Source organism: Ascaphus truei, chromosome 3, assembly GCF_040206685.1.
Source record: "Ascaphus truei isolate aAscTru1 chromosome 3, aAscTru1.hap1, whole genome shotgun sequence".
Classification (NCBI taxonomy): Eukaryota; Metazoa; Chordata; class Amphibia; order Anura; family Ascaphidae; genus Ascaphus; species Ascaphus truei.
The window spans coordinates 318,844,179-318,865,033 of record NC_134485.1 but is presented as its reverse complement, the minus strand read 5'-3'; the positions used below and the strand labels follow the sequence as shown (position 1 = coordinate 318,865,033).

The 20,855-nt window shown below is 42.1% G+C and overlaps 1 protein-coding gene across 4 annotated transcripts in view; it reads right to left on the bottom strand.

Annotated features, from left to right (window-relative positions):
• LRCH1 (leucine rich repeats and calponin homology domain containing 1) overlaps positions 1 to 20,855 on the bottom strand; it is a 238,537-nt gene that overhangs the window by 99,174 nt on the left and 118,508 nt on the right. For all 4 annotated transcript variants that reach the window (XM_075591142.1, XM_075591145.1, XM_075591144.1 and 1 more), the window contains exons 3-6: positions 11,676 to 11,802; positions 10,338 to 10,443; positions 5,683 to 5,819; positions 2,282 to 2,412 (exon numbers count right to left, since the gene is read on the bottom strand). In XM_075591142.1, the coding sequence (XP_075447257.1) occupies positions 2,282 to 2,412; positions 5,683 to 5,819; positions 10,338 to 10,443; positions 11,676 to 11,802 (501 nt within the window). The remainder of the gene's footprint in view (positions 1 to 2,281; positions 2,413 to 5,682; positions 5,820 to 10,337; positions 10,444 to 11,675; positions 11,803 to 20,855) is intronic.

Below are 20,855 nucleotides of genomic sequence, written 5' to 3'. Positions count from 1 at the left end.
TATGCGTCGTTTATAGGTTTAGACTTTGTTAGTATATTATATATTCCTTTTTGAGTGTCATGTAAGAGGTGTCTGTCCATAAGGTCTAGTTCAGAATAGATTAAAGTCTTTTTGGAAATATTATATAAAAACTAATAGTACCTAACATGAATTTTAGTGATGTACATGCTGCTACTGCACTGTCCCTTTAACTAAGAACCATGCTGGAACATGTTTTTAGGGATGTATTCACATCCTCATTACTCAATTTACCTACTTTACTGAACTTTATTATAACGAATTGTATTTTTATAGTATTTTTATAGTATTTTTATAGATTATTTATAGATCTTTTATTAAGCTTATTTTTTAGCCGATACATTTTTGCCACTTTTTGTTTATTCGTTTTTCTCCCCCCACTACCTACAGCCTAAATTTACTTATTAATTAATCAAAAGGATTATCAATTGACTGGAGAGGTATTTCAAATCTCCCCACTCTGACCCCGTTTTTTAGCATGAATTTGTGAATACATCTAACCATGTCTATAGACTTCATACCAGTACTGCAGAGGTTAATTAAACTAGCAATTGTATAGGGTATATAAAGCAACACTGGAAGGGGGGGGTCCATACTCCTGACGAAGCCAGCCATTCCATTGGCGAAACGCGTAGAGTGGACCCGCCCAGGAGGTGAGAGGATTGGTGCCCGCGAACTGCCAATCAACCGCCGAACCGGAAGTGACGCGACGGAGCTGATCGTGCAGACCGGAAGTGACGCGACGCACCGGAGAGACCGCAGCTGGAGATCCCCACACTGCCTGGGTGTAGCAGGGAGCCTGCGGAGGAGAACTATCCAGGATATCGGCGGTGCGGTGAGCTGAGGCAACCATTCCTACCCTCCCATCACTTATATAGTGAAAAACGCTTATTTTGCTTTTAAATATTGTGAGTGCACATTTTATATCCTTTCATAAAGTTTTTTGTATACCATTGATCTGCACCATGGAGGTCTGTTTTTATCTTTCCATGTACACCTGCTAATGATACCCCAGTTCCAGCCACCTCCTGTGTTTACTCAGAGGGACCCACCAGATTCTACTGATCACGCCACTATACACATCCTACCTACATCCTGTGAGTAGGCAGCACTTAGAGGCCAAGCATCACAATCATCTCACACCTGTACATTCCAGTCTGCACTTAGTGTGTTTTTTTGTTGTATTTTCTCCCACATGCTCCCCCTGGGTTGAGAAAATATTGCCTGTTAGTAAAGTCACTAGTTATTATACATCACTGTTGTATGTGTCCTGCGAGGAACCACTCCCCCTATGGTGGGAGCCATCGCAGGTGGAATTCGCTGCACCGAGTAAGTGGTTACCCATAGTGTTATAATTGCCCCAGGTTCCCCGTGGCGGAAGCTCAGCCCTCCTGTGAGCCAACAGGTAACGCACCACACCCGAGTAACACTGTATGTTTCCCCGCACCCACAGTATAATCTGCGATTGGGGTGGGAAAACCCGTTACACACATTCATAGATAGGGAAAGTATGCCTTGTAATATATTTGAAGGAAAGTGCCCTGAAGATAATGTTATCAGGCAGAAAAGCAGTGATCAGTTGTGTAAACCTTATGGCCACTATCTACTAAGTTGTGCTATCCCATGACACCTTCCAGCCCATTGAATGTATTTCATAGAATAGCACCCCTTCTTGGTTTATACCTTTGCAATACCTTAACTTACTAAGCCATGCATCTTTCTACAAGCATGTATTTAGTATTCATATACTGTATTTTTATTAATTGCCCAGTTAGCACTATGTCTGCTTGTAATAAGCTCCAAGTCAGTGCCATACGGTAGGTCATGCCTGTACTCAACCCTGGGAGTCTATAAATAGGACTAGAGGCCATCATGTCAAGTGCTGGTAAGAAAGCAACGACATCGTAGGGAATAGAAGTAGAAAAACAGTGAGAGAGAAAAACTCATAAAAAAAAGCAAGAAAAGTTGAGAAAAATTATCAACTGACCAGTTTTAGAAAGCCTGGTTGAAAGCTAAAAGTAAACTTTTTTAAGGAAAATGGGATCCGTGTTAAACTGAACCCATCATGTTCTATTATTATTCCATAAATATAGTGAAAACATAGGATTGTGTGTTTTTCTTTTCTTCAAACAAACACAACATTGGACTGTTCTGCCAAAGGACCCTGCAACACATTGCGCCCCGTGTTCAAATAATGCACATTTTATTCACAAATTTTAATCTACTATGACAATCTCAAAACTCAAGCTGTCAACCAACTCACCTTTCTTCAATGTTGTGCTGCAGAATTGGTCTTTCAATGGAATGAAGATACAATGCGTCACCCGTCTTTTCCATCTGACAAGCCTGTATACTCAAGTATTTGAATATGTGTACTCTGCCCTTGATACAAATCTACGAAAAAAGGTAAAAAAAAGTGGAACGCTTCTTTTTGTTAAAGCCACGTCAGCTTAATGGGGAGCTATGGATTAATTTAGAAAATAGGCATTTTAGAGCTTGCACTCCTTTAGGAACTCACTGTACTTGAACAAATAAATTGTAGCGCACTAATTGCTGTCAGGGGTCTGATCCTGTGGTAGATCCCATTGTGTAAATAGATTCAATAGTAGCAAAGCAGCGGGCACTGGTAGAGTTGAAGAAAAAAGTTTCTTTATTGAATTTTACATGTTCCTCCTACGCGTTTCGCTCTGAGATAGGATCAAAACGCATAGGAGGAATATGTACAATTCAATAAGTAAACATTTTTTCCTTCAACTCTACAAGTGCTCGCTGCCTTCTACTATTGAGCTATGGATTAAGCCTAAAAGGCTGAGGCATTTGGATATATGCCTCACAGCATCAAAGTATGGAGCCCCGGATATAAAATAGTGTACTGTATAAAATGAACACATTTTAAAGAAGTGATTTCCCTCCTGAATTGTTTTCACCATACACCAATGGTACCTTCAAATCGCAGTCCTATTTGGCATTTTGAATGATAACAGCCCAGTCTCATACTAACTATATTCATCTAGACTGGTATTGGCTTTTTTCTCTTAAAATATAAATAGAGGCAGCAACTTAGCACAAGGCACGCACAATTATCAACACACATCACACAAGGTGAATTCATCCAGCTACATTTTTCCTCTTAATCATTCTAATTATCAAAAGTTATTTACATCTAAATGTTGCTTTGATCTTAATGACCATTTCTGATCCAATCATTGAGAGATCTGTTGAGTGTAGAAGAATACTCTATGAATTAGCAGGTCATTATCTCTCTCTTATTACTTGCACACTAGATAATTATGGGGGCCATGTATAATAATAGTTTTTTTTTTTTTTTTTTAATTATTCCAAGGAGGGAATTGCATGAAAATTTTTCTCACCTAATCTCATGTAGGCATGTCATTATTCATGCTCGTACATTTGGCACACTCTTATTCTTTGTATGGTGTGTGCCATGTTCATACATGTCAATGCATTAAGGCTGCGGTCCCACTAACTACTACAGCGCATGCGGCGTGCGATCAAGCCCCGCCCCCCCAGTTCCTCCGGTCCCAGTTCCTACCTTGTCGCACACCTTTCCCCAGCGGTGCGCAACAGGTTTTCAGGCAGGCAGGGGAATTTGAGATTGGCATTTGCGACGGAGGCGTGGCCACGCCCCCGCCGCGGTTCGGCCAATGAGGGCGAACCAGCCGCGGGACATCATGGCCCCGCCCCCGCAAACCCACAGCCACGCCCCCTCCCGTCGCAAACGTTCTCTCTCCCCTCAGACCGCAGATCACGGTGTAGCGCTGTGCACGCGCCGTACCCCCCGCCGGGCACGCGTGCCACAGTGCTGACTGGGGACTCAGCCTAAGACTTGTTCATGTCTACTTGCATTTGTCTATCACGCCCCCCAAAAAACCTGACTGACACTTTTCACACATGGAGGGCGTAATTGAAGTTTAATAATATGTAATTTACATATGTAAACATTATATATTACAGACGTAGTCTGCAAGCTTACAAATGCTTTGGCCAAATAATTTAACTAAGTGACTCTCACTTATGAAAGACAGGCAGATAAGTATTTAATTATATGATTTGTCATGTAGGATGTCGCATTGGGGTTCTCTGTCTTTTGTTATATACATTGTCACATACCCAGCAGCACACCTTCTTGACATGAATATATATGGTGTGGTGGGTCCGAGTTTTGAGCTTACAGGGGTGTTGTGTGTATTTGTCTATCATGCCCAAAAAACTTGACTTACACTTTTCACACATTGATGGTGTACTTGAAGATTATTATATATAATTTACATATGTGCACCACACACAACATCCAAACTCCACCTCTATCTCCACCTCTACCATATATTTTTTGTTTGTGAAAAAAAAGTTGACACACAAACCGCTGAACAAATACAAATTAGTATTATACATTGGTGTACGGAGACGCAATAATCTTCTGTGCGCCTGTTTTACGACAGTCACATATCGTGAAACTTTATACGTAGCATCCAAAATCTACCTTTCTGTAACAAACTATGTGATCCACAGTGGCTCAGCTAAGCTCCAAAAGAGTGTAAGAGAGTTAGCAGCATATCCAGGCACATCTGGGCAGCTGGAACTTTAGTTAAGAAATGTTTATTTAAAAAAAAACAAAAAAAAACAGTATTACAGAAATAACATATGGATTGAATAATGGCTATTTTTACATTTTTAGAGACTTACATACAAAAAGTGCAATAGCTGTACTACTTGGGATAGTGTTATTGTGAAATGTGCCTTGGGAGTTTGTGTGGTTCCTCACTAAATTACAATTTTAAACTTAAGATAATAATAGTTACGAGTGTCAACAACACGAAATCCCAATGCACATTTGACCCTAACATTACCCCAAATAGTACAGCAATAGCACCTCTGGGGAAAAAAGCAGCAAGCTGTACTGCTCATTTACTTTCAGTTGTTTGAATGGACTTGTTTTTTAATCCTTGGTTTAACACACGTTCACGTCGGTGTATGTGCACAAACATAAAATGGCCACCAGCAGGAAGCTGTCAGCAGTAGGAATCTACTGTTGCTGATTCGCTCACAGGCAGGAAACTGCCTGGGAGCCAATCTCGTTCAATTATAAAATTGCTCGGCACCCATAGGCCTCTTATTGTAGGACTGGTTTGGAACCCCACACTAAAATAGGGTTAGTCAACAAAAGGATATTGTGGCTAAGAATATGTCCAGACAAATGTTTACGGGCAGCACTGTGGGTGAAGGCATTGCGGAGGCAATACTGTCCTCCTGATGAGCCAGGAAATGTAAAAAAATATAAATTATATATACACATAAAAATACGAGCGGCCCAAATTTGTGCTTTCATGAGACAAGACCCCTTTCATTTGTTGCTGTGCGCTCTAAAAAGGTGTTGCTGGAAGCCAAGTGGTGCATGATGGGTAGTGTGAAGCGGGCATACTAGTGCAGGGGGTTGCCAACTCCAGTCCTCAAGGGCCACCAACAGGCCAAGTTTTCAGGCTATTCCTGCTTCAGTACAGTTGACTCAGCCAATGACTGCACCACCTGTGCTGAAGCAGGGATATCCCGATTACCTGGCCTATCGGTGGCCCTTGAGGACTGGAGTCGGCCTGCCCCGCACTAGACCGTCACTCTGCTTTAACAGATTGGTTCAGACTCGCTTACCTGTGCAGGAGGAGATTGGAGCGGGTTGTTTTCGAGTACTAATACTTGTAATTGCACCATTTTTCTAAAACAAAGCGGTAGAACCAGCACTTTATTGCAGGAAAAATCTAATTTCACCAAGGGAAGATCTACAATTTCTGAAGCGACAAAAAGGAGAAGTTAGTTAGTGTGAGTTGATTTGACATAAGAATAACACTAAAGTACCTTTTTTATATACCTTGGATTGCAGGAATTTATACAGCAGTGTTTTGCACATTCCTCTTTTAAATATTACATTTTTTTTTGAACATTATAAGGGTTGGCATGCTAGAGGCCATTTATTTATAACAAAAATGAGTAACCAGGATGTAATACAATAAGAGTTACTTCTCGTCATCAAGTATGTCCTGGACATGTGTGTGTGTGTGTGTGTGTGTGTATATATATACACACACACATATATATATACATCAGTTGTATGGAGGTTGTGGCACCTCCCCAAGAACTCACGTCACCTCCCCCTTTTTGATGGTGGATCTTCTCATCTTGCTGCAGATATATATATATATATATATATATATATATACACATATATATATATATACACAAACACAGTGTGAATTAAATCACTCAATTGAGGGGGAAAGCAGCACTCCAGAGGACTTTTTCAAAGTTGAAAAATTATATTAATGTAGAACAGGCCTGCCCAACTCGTAAAGTGAGAAGGGCCGAACTGCTCCAAGGAAAAAAAAATTGGGCCGCACGGGTTAAATCATCATCATCATCATCATCATCATCTCTCCTCCAGCACCTCTCATCATCATCCTCATATCTCCCCCAGAACCCCTCACTATCAATCTTTACGATACTCCCCATCTATCTCCCATACCCCCATCTCTCCCCCTCACCCACACAATACCCCCCTCCACATCAAACACACAATACCCCCTCCACATCCCCCCAGCCCTTTCCATGTCAGCAGCCCCCCCCCCCCAAGTCAGCATCCCATGCCAGCATCCCCCCCACAAGTCAGCATCCCCCCATGTCTCTCTTCCCTCAATATAACACTCTCTCCCCCTCCCCTAAATCACACCCTCTCCCCCTCCTCTCAATATGACACTCTCCCCCTCCCCTCAATATGACAATCTCCCCCTCCCCTCAGACACACTCTCCCCCTCCCCTCAATATGACACACTCTCCCCCTCCCCTCAATATGACACTCTCTCCCCTCAATATGACACTCTCTCTCTCCCTCCCCTCAATATGACACTCTCTCTCTCTCCCCTCAATATGACACTCTCTCCCCCTCCTCTCAATATGACTCTCTTTCCCCCTCCCCTCAATATGACACTCTCTCCCCCCTGCAACTCACATCATATCCTCCCCTGCAACTCACATCACTCTCTCCCTCCCCCCTGCACCTCACATCACTCTCTCCCCCCCCCTGCACCTCACATGTCAGCATCCCACCCCCCCTCACATGTCAGCAGCCCAACCCCCCTCACATGTCAGCAGCCCACCCCCCTCACATGTCAGCAGCCCATCCCCCCTCACATGTCAGCAGCCCACCCCCCCTCACATGTCAGCAGCCCACCCCCTCACATGTCAGCAGCCAGCCCACCCCCCCTCACATATCAGCAGCCCACCCCCCCTCACATGTCAGCAGCTCACCCCCCCTCACATGTCAGCAGCCCACCCCCCCTCACATGTCAGCAGCCCACCCCCCCTCACATGTCAGCAGCCCACCCCCCCCTCACATGTCAGCAGCCCACCCCGCCACCAGCCCGTTTTTCACACCCACCCCCCACCAGCCCCTTTTCACATCCACCCCCCACCAGCCCGTTTTTCACACCCACCCCCCACCAGCCCGTTTTTCACACCCACCCCCCACCAGCCCAATTTTCACAGAGCCCGTTTTTCACACCCACCCCCCACCAGCCCGTTTTTCACACCCACCCCCCACTAGCCCGTTTTTCACACCCACCCCCCGTTTTACACCCCCCCCCCCCCCCGTTTTACACACACACACACCTCTTTTAGATCAGCACATCCTCTCTCCGGTACTAAGCCCCGCCCCCGGCATCCTGCTATTGAAAAAAAAAACTCATGCTGCTGCCCCCGCGCACCGCAAAACCGGGGGTGGAGGAGAAGGGGTGGAGGAGGGGGGGTAGTGGTGGAAGGGGGGGTGATGAATCGCCGCCAATTTAAAAAAAAAATGTAACTTTTTTTATTATTATTTATTTAATTAATTAATTAACTGGCGCCCGGCCAGAGTCATCGCGGGCCGCACAAAGAGGTCAAGCGGGCCGCATGTTGTGCAGGCATGATGTAGAAGGATCCTCTGGAGTGCCGCATTTCCCCTCAATTGAGAGATGTTCTTGCAATTGTGATCACACCCTGGCCCGGTGATGGGCGCGCACCCGACGCGTTTCTGTGGAGTCGTGCGAGTGCACCTTATATTCCCCTTATGACTGCTACATATACAGTAAGACTTCCTTTCTTGTGTTTTTTCTCAAAATCATTTTTCTGAGGTCTTCATTTTCAAAATACATTCAGGTCCCCCCTTCACGAAATGGTGGTATTTGCTTTGTCACATGACACATGACATTCCTAGATATATGATTTCAAATTGACTATGGCATTAATTATGGACACTTTCCTCAGAAAAGGGAAATGTGTATTACCAACTCACACTACTGAATTGTTACTGGAATGGACTGACTTTGGGAATCAATGAGTAAATGAGCCACTATCAAGATGATATTCAAGACACTCACTGAGCGGCGCTGAACACTACGATACATAACACAGCACAGTACCAAAAGGCTGCTTCAGTTTTACGGCACTACGACAACTAATGCTATTGTGATAGGAATGGGTGGATGCATATGATCTAGGCTTACTCTACCTAGGCAAATACTTAGGACAGGGATGGCCAACTCCAGTCCTCAAGGGCCACCAACAGGCCAGGTTTTCAGGATGTCCCTGCTTCAGCACAGGTGGTTCAATCAGTGGCTCAGTAAGAATGACTGAGCCACCTGTGCTGAAGCAGGGATATCCCTAATACCTGGCCTGTTGGTGGCCCTTGAGGAATGGAGTTGGCTACCCCTGACTTCGGCAGGGCACTCCCCTTACCCTTAGCAATGTATAAAACTCAAAATGCATTAAGACTTTATATGGCTGTATTATTCAAAGTACCAGTAGTCATACTCATCCTGGAGAACTGTAGATTTGTTGCATGGTTTATTATCTTTTAATGGACCAACATGAGATTTTTTTCATAGACAGAATTGTAGTGTGCAAAGCTGTGAATACATCATACATATGTAGTGGCCATTGCCACTTTACAGACCTGTAGATCTGTTCTTCAAGTCTACTTTAAGCCTTAATAACTGATTTATTACCAACTCAACATATATCATAATGAATTTGCCAATATTATTGTTCCTTAATGCAGTCGAAGACTGAGCCAATGATTGAGCCACCGGTGCTGAAGCTGGAATATCCTCAAAATCTGAACTGTTGGGGGGGGTGTTGAGGACTGGAGTTGAGCACCCCCTGGGTTAGAGTCGAAAGACGAAGGTTCTATTCCAGTTGGCAAAGTCTTTGTCAATACTAATTTTTAAGGTGACCTATATATTTGTGCTGGTCATCCAATAGGAAGCCGCAATGGATGACATTCTATTGACTTGCGGGACACGTGAGATTCAAATGGCCATTTTGGAGGGGGCAACAGCTCAGTAACTTCACTGGTAAGTATCTCTGCAACCGGAGGAGGTGGGAGGTTCAGCTTGTATCTTAAAGGCAAGATCTCCCAAAATATTTCTGAGAATCAAACCCGAATACAAAGTATTGTAAAATAATTTCATTTTTATGTTAAAAACAAATAAACAGTACAATAGATGAATGTAATCCATTATTTCCTATTCTCAACATTCTAAAAAGGATGACCATATATTTATGGCGTGCCACATAACACAGAGCTAAAAGGTTTTATTTAAAGGTGACAACAAACATTTATTATCAGAATAAAGTTTGGGCAATGCACCTCTAGCAGACCAAAACCCTTGCCCCTTATTTGACATGACTTTCCGTAAATGGCTGCACTGGCGTAATATTAGGCTGGAGCCATGCTGCCGTAGACCGTGCGGATGCGGCCGCACGTGGCGCGATCAGATTGCCTTAGGGCAGTGATTGCGCCCATACGGCGCAACAAGCAGTTGAAACTGGTTTCTTGGTGCGACAGACAGGTCACGTGAGCGGTTCGCCCAATGAGGGCGAACCTGCTCCGTGCCGTCACTGGCACGCCCTCTAGACACGCCCACCGACGGCGCATCTACCATGGCCGAAAAACACACCCGCTTCACGCGGGTGACGTTACGGCCGCGCACGCCTCCGCACGGGCGAAGGCAATATGGACCTGGCTTTATCCAACATTTGCATGAACACACAGAACTGTCTTGCGCTTGATTAAGAAGTATGCAGTGGGAGAGAATGCATAACATGAGTGCAAGCAAAATGTCCAGAAATTAATTGCGCCACCTTGTTGTTATTTGTACATTATTTAACAATTGGCAAGTGGCCCACAATTGTAATCTAGTAAGAGTCTCTGATGTTATTAACTCAGCCTGGTTCATGCTTTTACCTATCTGTCACCAGCTCCCTTTAACACTTACCTTGAGGTAGGACCTTCAGATAATTTCTTCTTACGTTTAACTCTCGGAGGGATTTCAGAAGACCTATTTGCTGCGGCAAAGATGTGATTTCATTGCAGCTGACATCCTGAACCAAACACAATGTCAGTAACATGAGCAAATACTAATCACACTCAGTGCACTTCAACACTTCAGTTTCACGCAATTGCTTTAGTTTGATGAAGTGCAGGGGAACTATATGAAACAAGATATATCTGGAATGTGGACATAGTACACACTGGAATCATGTTTGTCTATGTTAATGATGACCCAATTCAATAATACCATGTATGGACAGTGTAATTATAGTCATATTAATATAGTTCTGGATTGATCTTGTTGTCAGTAATGTGCTGTACATTACACCAGGGGGATTGTTGGAAAGCTAATTCTATCTGCGCCCAAAAGGATTTCACTGTACAATAGTTGATATAAAACAGAAGTCCTAGAAGGGTACCTTTCCTTCCCACACACTAAAAAGAAATGTGCTACACTATGATGCATTATTAAGCACTATTACAGTACACACAACCAGTAGTCTATGCTTTTCTTAACGTCAAGAATCAAGTACCCAAAACATGATTAGCTCCCTTCAATAATTACAGCTTCTGTTATCTATGTGAAAGAAGGTTGGGGATAATTATATTGTTTCTATAGTACCTTTGTTTTAGATAGATCATAGCCCCCTACAGGCCACAGCTTTGAAGCCACAGTGACACCCATTCGGCTACTTTTTGATCATTGGAAGAATAGACAGCACTATACGACCACACACAATAGAAGAAAATAAAAACCTTGAATATTTGGGGTCGATTCACTATGGGTTAATAGCAGCCTGATGGAAGTCAGTCTGATTATGATAAGGAGGTTTTTTAATAAGCAACGTGCTTGTATTAAGGAGAAACCGGCACAGGATATCTGTTCAGTTGCTTAGTTCCATTTCGTACAAGGTATTGAGTTGCCAGTCTGAGTAGTGCCCCACCGTACTACATACTGTGTCACCTATATACCTATTACACCTATTTCCCCGTTGTTGTTAATCAACGTTGATAATAACCTAATTCACACGTGATCAATTTAGCACCAATCTGCTCCCCTTCTCCTTTCATAAATATGTTTTCAGTAAGCTCTCATTTCCTGTAATGTTTCTGCCTTATTTCACAAGAAAGTACCCATTTCCAACTCGTTAGTCGAAGTTCAACAATTTCCCAAAAGATTTTAGCGTAAATCTGTCTCACTCTGATCCCACGCACCAGACTTACGTTAGTAACACCCCAAAAATAAAACAGAGGAATACAAGTATTGAAGCCATTGACATACCAGTTCCATTAGCTGCTGCAGCTGACCTATTTCTTCTGGCAGGGAGCCAAGCTTATTATTACTTGCAATTAGGACTTTCAGAGGAAGGCCACATAGGCAGGCTGGCAAAAAGGAAAGCTGATTTCGACTGCAACAGAGAAGAAAACAAAAGCCAAACTATAATTTGCTTAAGTGATTCACAGAGGCTTTAGAAAAAGAGCTGCAAACTCCCTTGTGTTTTTTTTTTTTTGTGTGTTGTCAGAAGTGTAGTTGAACAATGTCCAAGAGAAGGAGTAGGGGTTGTGCGAAAAGCCTGTTTCGCAGCCAGATCTCAGTGTACAAAAATGAATGTGTGGGAGGAAGAAACAGCCTGCAAAAAATGAGGCAGGAAAATGCATTTTGTGGCCTTTCCATTTGAATACACTGAGCTGAATTCCTCATAGATTAACTAATGAATACTGATCCATTACAACATTTAAAAACTAGTGTTAACCTCGTTTACCTTAGCGACCATTATAAGTGTTGGCACGCTAGGGGCCATTTATTTATAAAAATGGTTAACCAGGAAGTAATACATTAAGAGTTATCTCTCATTTTCAAGTATGTCCTGGGCACACAGTTATAACAATACATGGTTACATTAAATGAATAGGGTTCTACAGTCAATTCACAGACATTTCATGGACAGATAGAGTTGGAAAATTGGGTACAGGGGATAAAAGGGCTGGTGAGTTTCAGATTGAAATAGAGAAGCTTTAACATCACCAAACAGTAGCCGAATGGCAGCAAATGGCTCACACCCTTTAGCTGCACCAAAGGCTGTCCGCCTTTGGGGCGACGTAGACGTGCACTGAAGGTGTTCAGATTGAATGCAGCTGTGAATTCAAAGTCCATAGTGATGTTCACTGAATGTCATGTATTAAATACATACCTGTTCATCAGCTCTTTTTAATTTCAAGTAGACATATTTGTATAACAAACTACCGTTAAAATTCAAGAATAGGTGGTGAATTATTGTAAGTTAGATGTTAGCACCCAAAGCCTCAACCTCTATGCAAGCAACGCAACACAAAGATAATACGTCCCATTTTAAGCTGTGTGTCCTGTAACAAAAACCAAATTCCTCCTATTTCTCATTGTGACCACTCCCAAATCAGAAGCTGGCACAAGAGGGGAGAGAAATACAATAATGGGATACGTTAGGGCTGAGAGTAGTGATGTACCGAGTACCCGGAATTACCCGGTGGATTTTCAGCTACCCGGAAATTACCTGGACACGGCAACTGAGACTATTGACTCCACACCCTCAGGAGGTATTCCTTCAGACTTTTTTGGTCATAAACATACACGTTTGCGCAATAAATCCACATTTTGTGCCAATGCTTCTAAGGGCCCCTATATTGCCACTTTTGAGAAGTTGGTGGAAAGGGACCTTAGAGCATTGGCAAATGGTTTAGTACTTAGCCCCCTCTCTGTGCAAGAATCTCACATCCAGTGAACAACGTGAGCTCCACAACCTTAAAAACAACAAATCCCTTGTCATAAAAAATGCTGACAAGGGTGGAGCCATTGTTGTACAGTCTTCATGTGACTGCAGAGAGGAAGCTTGTAGACAACTTAATGATATTAATTCCTACAAAAAACTCCCTTCGGATCCTACCAATATCTTTCAAAGAGAATTAAAAGACTTGTTGGAAATGGGTCATGTACTTTATGTCCTCAATTCCAAAGAATTGGATTTCCTATGTCCTACACATACAGTGGTGCCCATCTTTCACCATCTCCCAAAGATCCATAAATCGCTGACACGTCCGCCAGGCAGGCCTATCGTGTCTAGCATTGGATCTTTGGGAGATGGTCTCTCACGTTACATAGATGCATACTTAAAGCCAATTGTTCAATCTTTACCTTCTTTCTTGAAAGATAGTGGTGATTTAATCGATAAATTGCAACATATTAAATGGCAAAGTAATTATAGATGGGTGACCATGGATGTAATGTCACTGTATACAGTCCTCATACACCAACAAGGTATCGCAGCCACATGTTATTTTCTGGACCGTTCCAACTTATCACCAGCACTGTGCACATTTCTTTTGGAATCTATCCCTTTTTTTTTGACACATAATTATTTTAGTTTTGACACACAGTTTTATTTACAAACCACTGGCACGACTATGGGTACATCCTTCGCACCTTCCTATGCGAATTTATTCATGGGTTTCTGGGAGTCACTTTTCATTTATAGTGAACACAACATATTTAGACACCATATAAAATTCTACACACGTTATATTGATGATTTACTGTTTATTTGGGACGGAGACACTTCTTCACTTCAGTTGTTTATAGATGGGCTCAATATTAATAATTATAATTTAAAATTCACATTTGAGCACCATATTCAACATATTTATTATTTAGATATGATGCTGTATATAGACATACATGGTGATATTCAGATCACACTATATAGGAAACCCAATTCAAGAAATTCATTTTTATTAGGCAGCAGTAACCATCCTAAATACCTTAAAAAGGGTATCCCCAAGAGCCAGTTTTTAAGGCTCAAGAGATTGTGCTCTACAGAGAAGAGCTTTGAGAAACAGTCTCTAGATTTGCTGGCAAGGTTTCAAGCTAGAGGTTATAAAAGTGCAGACCTGTATGAGGCTCTCAATGTAGTTAGGGCAATGGATCGACAGGAATCCGTTTTCACTAACAAGGGATCTAAACAACATAAATCACATTTTAAAGATTGTACACCATTTTTCATTACCCAACAAAGCCAACAGGCACATACAGTGAGATCCATTGTACTAAAACATTGGGAGACTCTACGACTTGATAAAGACTTGGTCTCTATTGTAGATAAGGGGCCCAAATTTGTTTTTAAAAAGGATAAATCACTAGGGTCCTATTTATCTCCTTCTCTTTTCAGCTCTAGAGACTCTCATGCGAGATTGAGGAACATTCCAAAGGGATTTCACAAATGTGGATTTTGTGTAGTGTGTCAATATGCACGCTTAATTAAAACCATCACATGCATAAAACCCAAAATTTCTAAAACAATACAAACTTTCATCAATTGCAACACCAGTCATGTTGTCTACCTTCTGAAATGTGGTTGTCAAAAAATCTATGTAGGACGGACCTTTAGACCTCTCAAAAAGAGGATTATGGAACATGTTAGAGCCATGAAAAAAAGAGATCTGTTGCATCCAGTCCCCAGATATGTCTCAGAATGTCCGAGGGGGGGGATCCAGAACTTCTCCTTTTCAGGTCTTGAACATGTTCCGGCCCACGTACGCGGGGGCGATAGATTGAACCTGCTCAACAAACAGGAGATGTTCTGGATCTTTAAGCTTGATTCTTTATATCCCAATGGCATCAATGTTGACTGGGAGCTCACACATTTTCATTAGGAAAAGTTATCACTTATATATGAATAATCACTTATATTGCTTGTTTTATTGTTTGACTGTATTCATGATTTCTTAGATATCACGCTATACCATTATGTACATGAAGTGACAGATTTATAAGATATATACAATTTTGGTGTATAGAATTAATTATGTATCAAATATTGATTAACATATATTGTATTTCATTTCATATATTTGAGTTTATGTTTTTGCATATTTACAACAATTTATTTAATATTTAACCATAGGTTTATTGATTAACTTTAATAACATATAAATAATAATGTTTGTAAGTTTATTACAAAGCACTTTTGAATGTACATTATTCCATTGTAAATCTAACATTTGTCTAAGCCAATGTTTATTCATGCATTTTATATTCATTGTTCTTGGTATTTTTTATTAATATTGTCTTTTGGACATTGTTCCCTCGTTCTAGCATATAGACTTTAATCATGGCAATTATTATAATATACATTTATACATTTATCAATGTATCTTTATTAGTTAAGACACACAGAGTGTTTATATACTATATTCAGGTCCATACAGCATACCTAGTCCCAAGGTTGGAGATCCACATTATATTACTGTCGTATATGTTTCGACAGTATATGGTGTGTATTATGCTGTTTTAACAATTCTTCATATATATTCATTTTTATATATTTATTTTCATGTAATTTTGTATTTATGTATATTTTTCAATCTTTTATATTTCTTCATTTTCTTTTATTTTTTCAATATATTTTGTTAGATTTTCACATTGACATACTTTTAGTGCACATATAAGTTGGGTATTCACATATTTATATCTTTACTTAATTACAGACATACCCCGCATTAACATACGCAATGGGACCGGAGCATGTATGTAAAGCGAAAATGTACTTAAAGTGAAGCACTTCTTTTTCCCACTTATCGATGCTTGTACTGTACTGCAATCGTCATATACGTGTATAACTGATGTAAATAACGCATTTGTAACAGGCTCTATTGTCTCCCCGCTTGCGCACAGCTTCGGTACAGGTTGGGAGCCGGTATTGCTGTTCCGGACCTGCTGACAGGCGCATGCGCGAGCTGCCGTTTGCCTATTGGGCGCTATGTCCTTACTCGCGAGTGTACTTAAAGTGAGTGTCCTTAAAGCGGGGTATGCCTGTATAGACATCTTTTTGTCTCATACAGTATCTAACCACACTTCACTACAATGTTTATTGTCAGTTTATTCACTATGATTAACACATATTTTTCTTCATATGCACATCACCACACTTAGGGTTTCAATATGAGTGGTGTTATTTTAGTTCTATGATCACTGATTATACTGTTGTTAGATTTATTGATAAGTATATTTGTTTATTATTTTTTCAGTCATATGTAGCTGGCTTACTTTCGGTCTAGGTGTGTCTCTATAGTATTTCATGGTTGGCTGTTCTTTAATTACCATCTCGAGCAGCAATCACTGATTAGAGGCACCTGACTGAAGGGATTCACTATATATGGCATCATCTGTCCAGACTTCATTCACCCTTTGAGAAAGTGCCCTGAGCGGCGGGAAACGCGTCAGGGGATATTTTGTGCTGTTTTAATCGTTTGGCTCTCATGCCCTAATAAAATACAATAATTTATTTTACCTACGACCAGACTCATTTCCCACTATCTGCAGTGCCCAATTTGTTCTTCATATCTCTTTCCACATCATGCATTGGAGCACGCATTGGGACGGCATTATCTAGAGCCCTCATCCATGGATCATCGGGCCAGCTACCTATTGGTGACGCGGTGGTGAAGAGGTGTCCGCAATTCTAGCGGGGAACGTGGAACTCCATCAGGACGCCCGTCGGGTAGAGTCGTTGAGGAATGACGTCATAGTGAAGCCGACGTCTCCCACGAGTCAGCCGGGAGAAGAGGTTGTTGCAGCACTGACGCCTCCCGTGAGACCAGACTTCCAGCCCATGGATTAAAGTAAGATCACTACATCGGATTCAAGGCAAGTGTATCCTCCACTCTTTGGCTAGGTGAGCATGCCTCAGTTATATACCGTGTAACCAAGGACTGACAAAGATTTTTACATCCCCAGCGCTGGGTCCAGACACGGAGAGGTGGTTACTCACGCCTTATAGGGACACTGAATTACCATAGACATTCATATTCATCCGGATTACAATCAGTGATAGTGGTTTCACACCTACCCCCACCGTGACCATTCAAACCTTCATACTTTATTTTGCCGTCCCACACTTTGTCCTATCAGTAATATACCACTTCCACTAGAGTTCATTAGAGCACACCCACGGGAGCTCCTCTCCCTATTTTTTCTATTCCATGTGCTAAAGTAGGGATATCCCGAAAACCTGGCCTGTTTGCGGCCCTCAAGGACTGGAGTTGGACAGGGCTACCCTAAAACCATCTTGATGCTCAGACTATTAATTTTATAGTGTCGCCCTTTCTTGTTATTTTTCTCTAGACCACCCCTTCTGTCTCTTTGTTTTTCTTGTGTATTTGATATTCATGTTAACCTTTTTGGCGGCAAAATCTGCAAAGCTACTACACACTTCTTAGATTGTGACACAAAAGTAACCGATGGTAAAAAAAAAAAAGGTATTAAATGGCAGTGTTTGCTTACTTCATAGCATTTCTGATATATGTTTCCAAGTGGGACTGGGCTTTATTTAATATTTATCATTGACCTTGTTAATCTGACCGAGAGGCACGTGTCACCCTTTGGGATATAAAAGGCTGCACCTGTGGCCTCTTCATAAGCTGTGATACCTTCAACTATTACTATGGGTGAGAAATATCAAGGGTATTTTGAAACAAAACATCCATATAGGGACAATTTCATTTCAGTGAGTACGTTGCTCCAGTTGTGTTCTGTGTGTGGCAGTTTGACATGCAACAGAATGAGGTACAAACGGCATTATTCTGCCACATATTATTATGGGATCAAACTATATTTCTCTCTGCACTGTTCTTTTTTAATTTGCTAACAGACACATGCGGTCTGAGTTTGCAAAAACATTACTGATCAACAACGTAAGATCTTTGATTAACAATAATCTTGCATTTGATGCATCTGTATAAACATGATTCATGTGGAGTAGCCTCCTATGGCGCTAAGGATGTGGAATGGAATGGAATCTTCTATGGTGTTTCTTCTAACAGGGAATACCTCAGAGAAGGTGACAAGAAACAAACAAAAAACACCGCAATAGTGTATTATCTTGGGGCATAAATGACCATATGGGGCAAGATATAAAGAGCATTTATTGGTTAAAACAATTGTAACCTCAATTGACATAAAACATGTGTATAGTTAATAAACAGTTGACTTTTCTCCTGCTAGGACACGGAAATAGTTCTCCTGCTAGTTTAAGAATTGTGCTTCCAAGCGCTTGTGCTTTAGGAAGCTACTTTGCTCCGCCGTTGAGTAAAATTGAAATCCTACTCATCGTCCATGAGTAGGACATGTACAGTGGTTCGGGGTCTTTTTGCAGGGTTAGCCGCTTGCCGTGGGGTGCTGCCGACAGAGTAGTTTCACCGTCTCCTGATGGTTCAATTGTAGTAGTAATTTGATGGGAACGCCCAAATAAAGTCTTAATGAGTGTCCTGTATTACTACTACAATTGAACCATCAAGGGTTTAAAAGGAAGCACAATCCCATGTATCAGACATCCCTGACGAAGAAACCCAGCATTGAGGAGTTTCGAAACGCGTAGGAGGATTCTTGGTCTTCCAGGGACACCGTAGCTGTGCAAATCAGACGGTGACGTCAGCGGGAGGAGACGGTGAAACTACTCTGTCTGCAGCAAACCACGAGGACCGCAACACTTCCCCCCGCATCGAAAGGACGTCCTGCACCCCACGGCAAGCGGCTAACCCTGCAAAAAGACCCCGAACCACTGTACATGTCCTACTCATGGACGGTGAGTAGGATTTCAATTTTACTCAACGGCGGAGCAAAGTAGCTTCCTAAAGCACAAGCGCTTGGAAGCACAATTCTTAAACTAGCAGGAGAACTATTTCCTTGTCCTAGCAGGAGAAAAGTCAACTGTTTATTAACTATACACATGTTTTATGTCAATTGAGGTTACAATTGTTTTAACCAATAAATGCTCTTTATATCTTGCCCCATATGGTCATTTATGCCCCAAGATAATACACTATTGCGGTGTTTTTTGTTTGTTTCTTGTCACCTTCTCTGAGGTATTCCCTGTTAGAAGAAACACCATAGAAGATTCCATTCCACATCCTTAGCGCCATAGGAGGCTACTCCACACGAATCTTCTCATCCGGTTGGAAGATACCGGATCTACCTCCCAGGCAGCTCAAGGACTACCTTCATTAACTGTATCACAGGTTTTGTTCTACTGTATATGTACTGTTTATAACACTGTATTATTCTGTTTACACTAGCGCTTATATTGCACTTATTATTTTTCCCCTGTATAAACATGATGCCACGATGTGGCAGCATGATCTATCTTTTCTATGCAATAAAACATCACCCTAACAGTTACACACATCGGGTTCACACATCTGATGCATCGCCATTCACACAGCTTTTAAACACAGCATGGGACTAGCAAAGCAAGTACAGACCACTCACAGACATGATTAAATGGGCTCCATGTGAATGGATATTCCAGGCAAAAGGTGACACATTGTGTGTTCATTTGCATGTAATCTCCCAGAATCCCTTGTTGCAGTGGAAACACTGTATGCTAGGTGATAATGGTTGAAAAGGCAGGGTTGCAGACCTGTCTAAGACATGTGAATGTGCTCACAAGTGATATTCTTTATTGACTATATGCTAACGGTGGAGGTTTTCTGTCGCCTTTTTCACCCACCATAACTTAAAATGTATATATATATGGTGAGTAAAAAAAGTGACAAAAACCCTCCACAGCAAAGCATATAGCAAATGGAAATGGACAGGGTTAAGATGCCTAAGACATGCAAATGAGCATACAGTTATATTTCCATTTGCTATATGCGTTGCTGTTGATGGTTTTTGTCACTTTTTTTACTCACCATAACTTAACTAAGTATGGTAAACCCCATCCTCATTGCTTCAGCTTTGCATAGCCAGTGTAACCAACCCCACACTGATGACCCATTAAGGTCGAAATAGCTGTCTGTGGGTGGGTTTACTGGCTATGCATCTTAACCCTGGCTGTGCTTAAAGCTGTGACCATGCAGCAAGCTTAAGCCTATAGGGAACCATGTTTAAAATGATTTTGAAGCAAAAAGTGGCACTGTGTGCTCATTTTCATGTCATTTCCCAGAATCCCTTGCTGCAGTGGAAGTGCTGGGTGATGGTGAAAGGCGGGGTTGCAGACCTACCTAAGACATGCAAATGAGCATACAGTTACAGTATATTTCCATTTGACACACACACACACACACACACTCTAATATAAGAGCAAATAAATTACTACAGTAACAAGGAAAAACATCTCAGTGACATATTGCTTCCTGAACTGTTAGGCCTCGGTCCCGCTGCGCTCGGTGGCGCGGGCGGCCACACGCGAGTTCCCCACCAGCAGGGGAATCCTGCGGAGCCGGTCCCGGTCCCCCCTGTGGTGTGGTGTGGCTGTGAGCCAATGGGGAGGGGAGGCTTCGGGAGGAGGAGAGGCTTCGGGGAGCGGGGAGCGGGGAGCGGGGAGGAGTGTGGAGTGAAAGCAGCGTGAGTGCCTGTCTGTGTGTGTGTCTGAGTGCGTGCGTGCCTGTCTGTGTGTATGTGTGTGCCTGAGTGCATGAGTGCCTGCCTCTG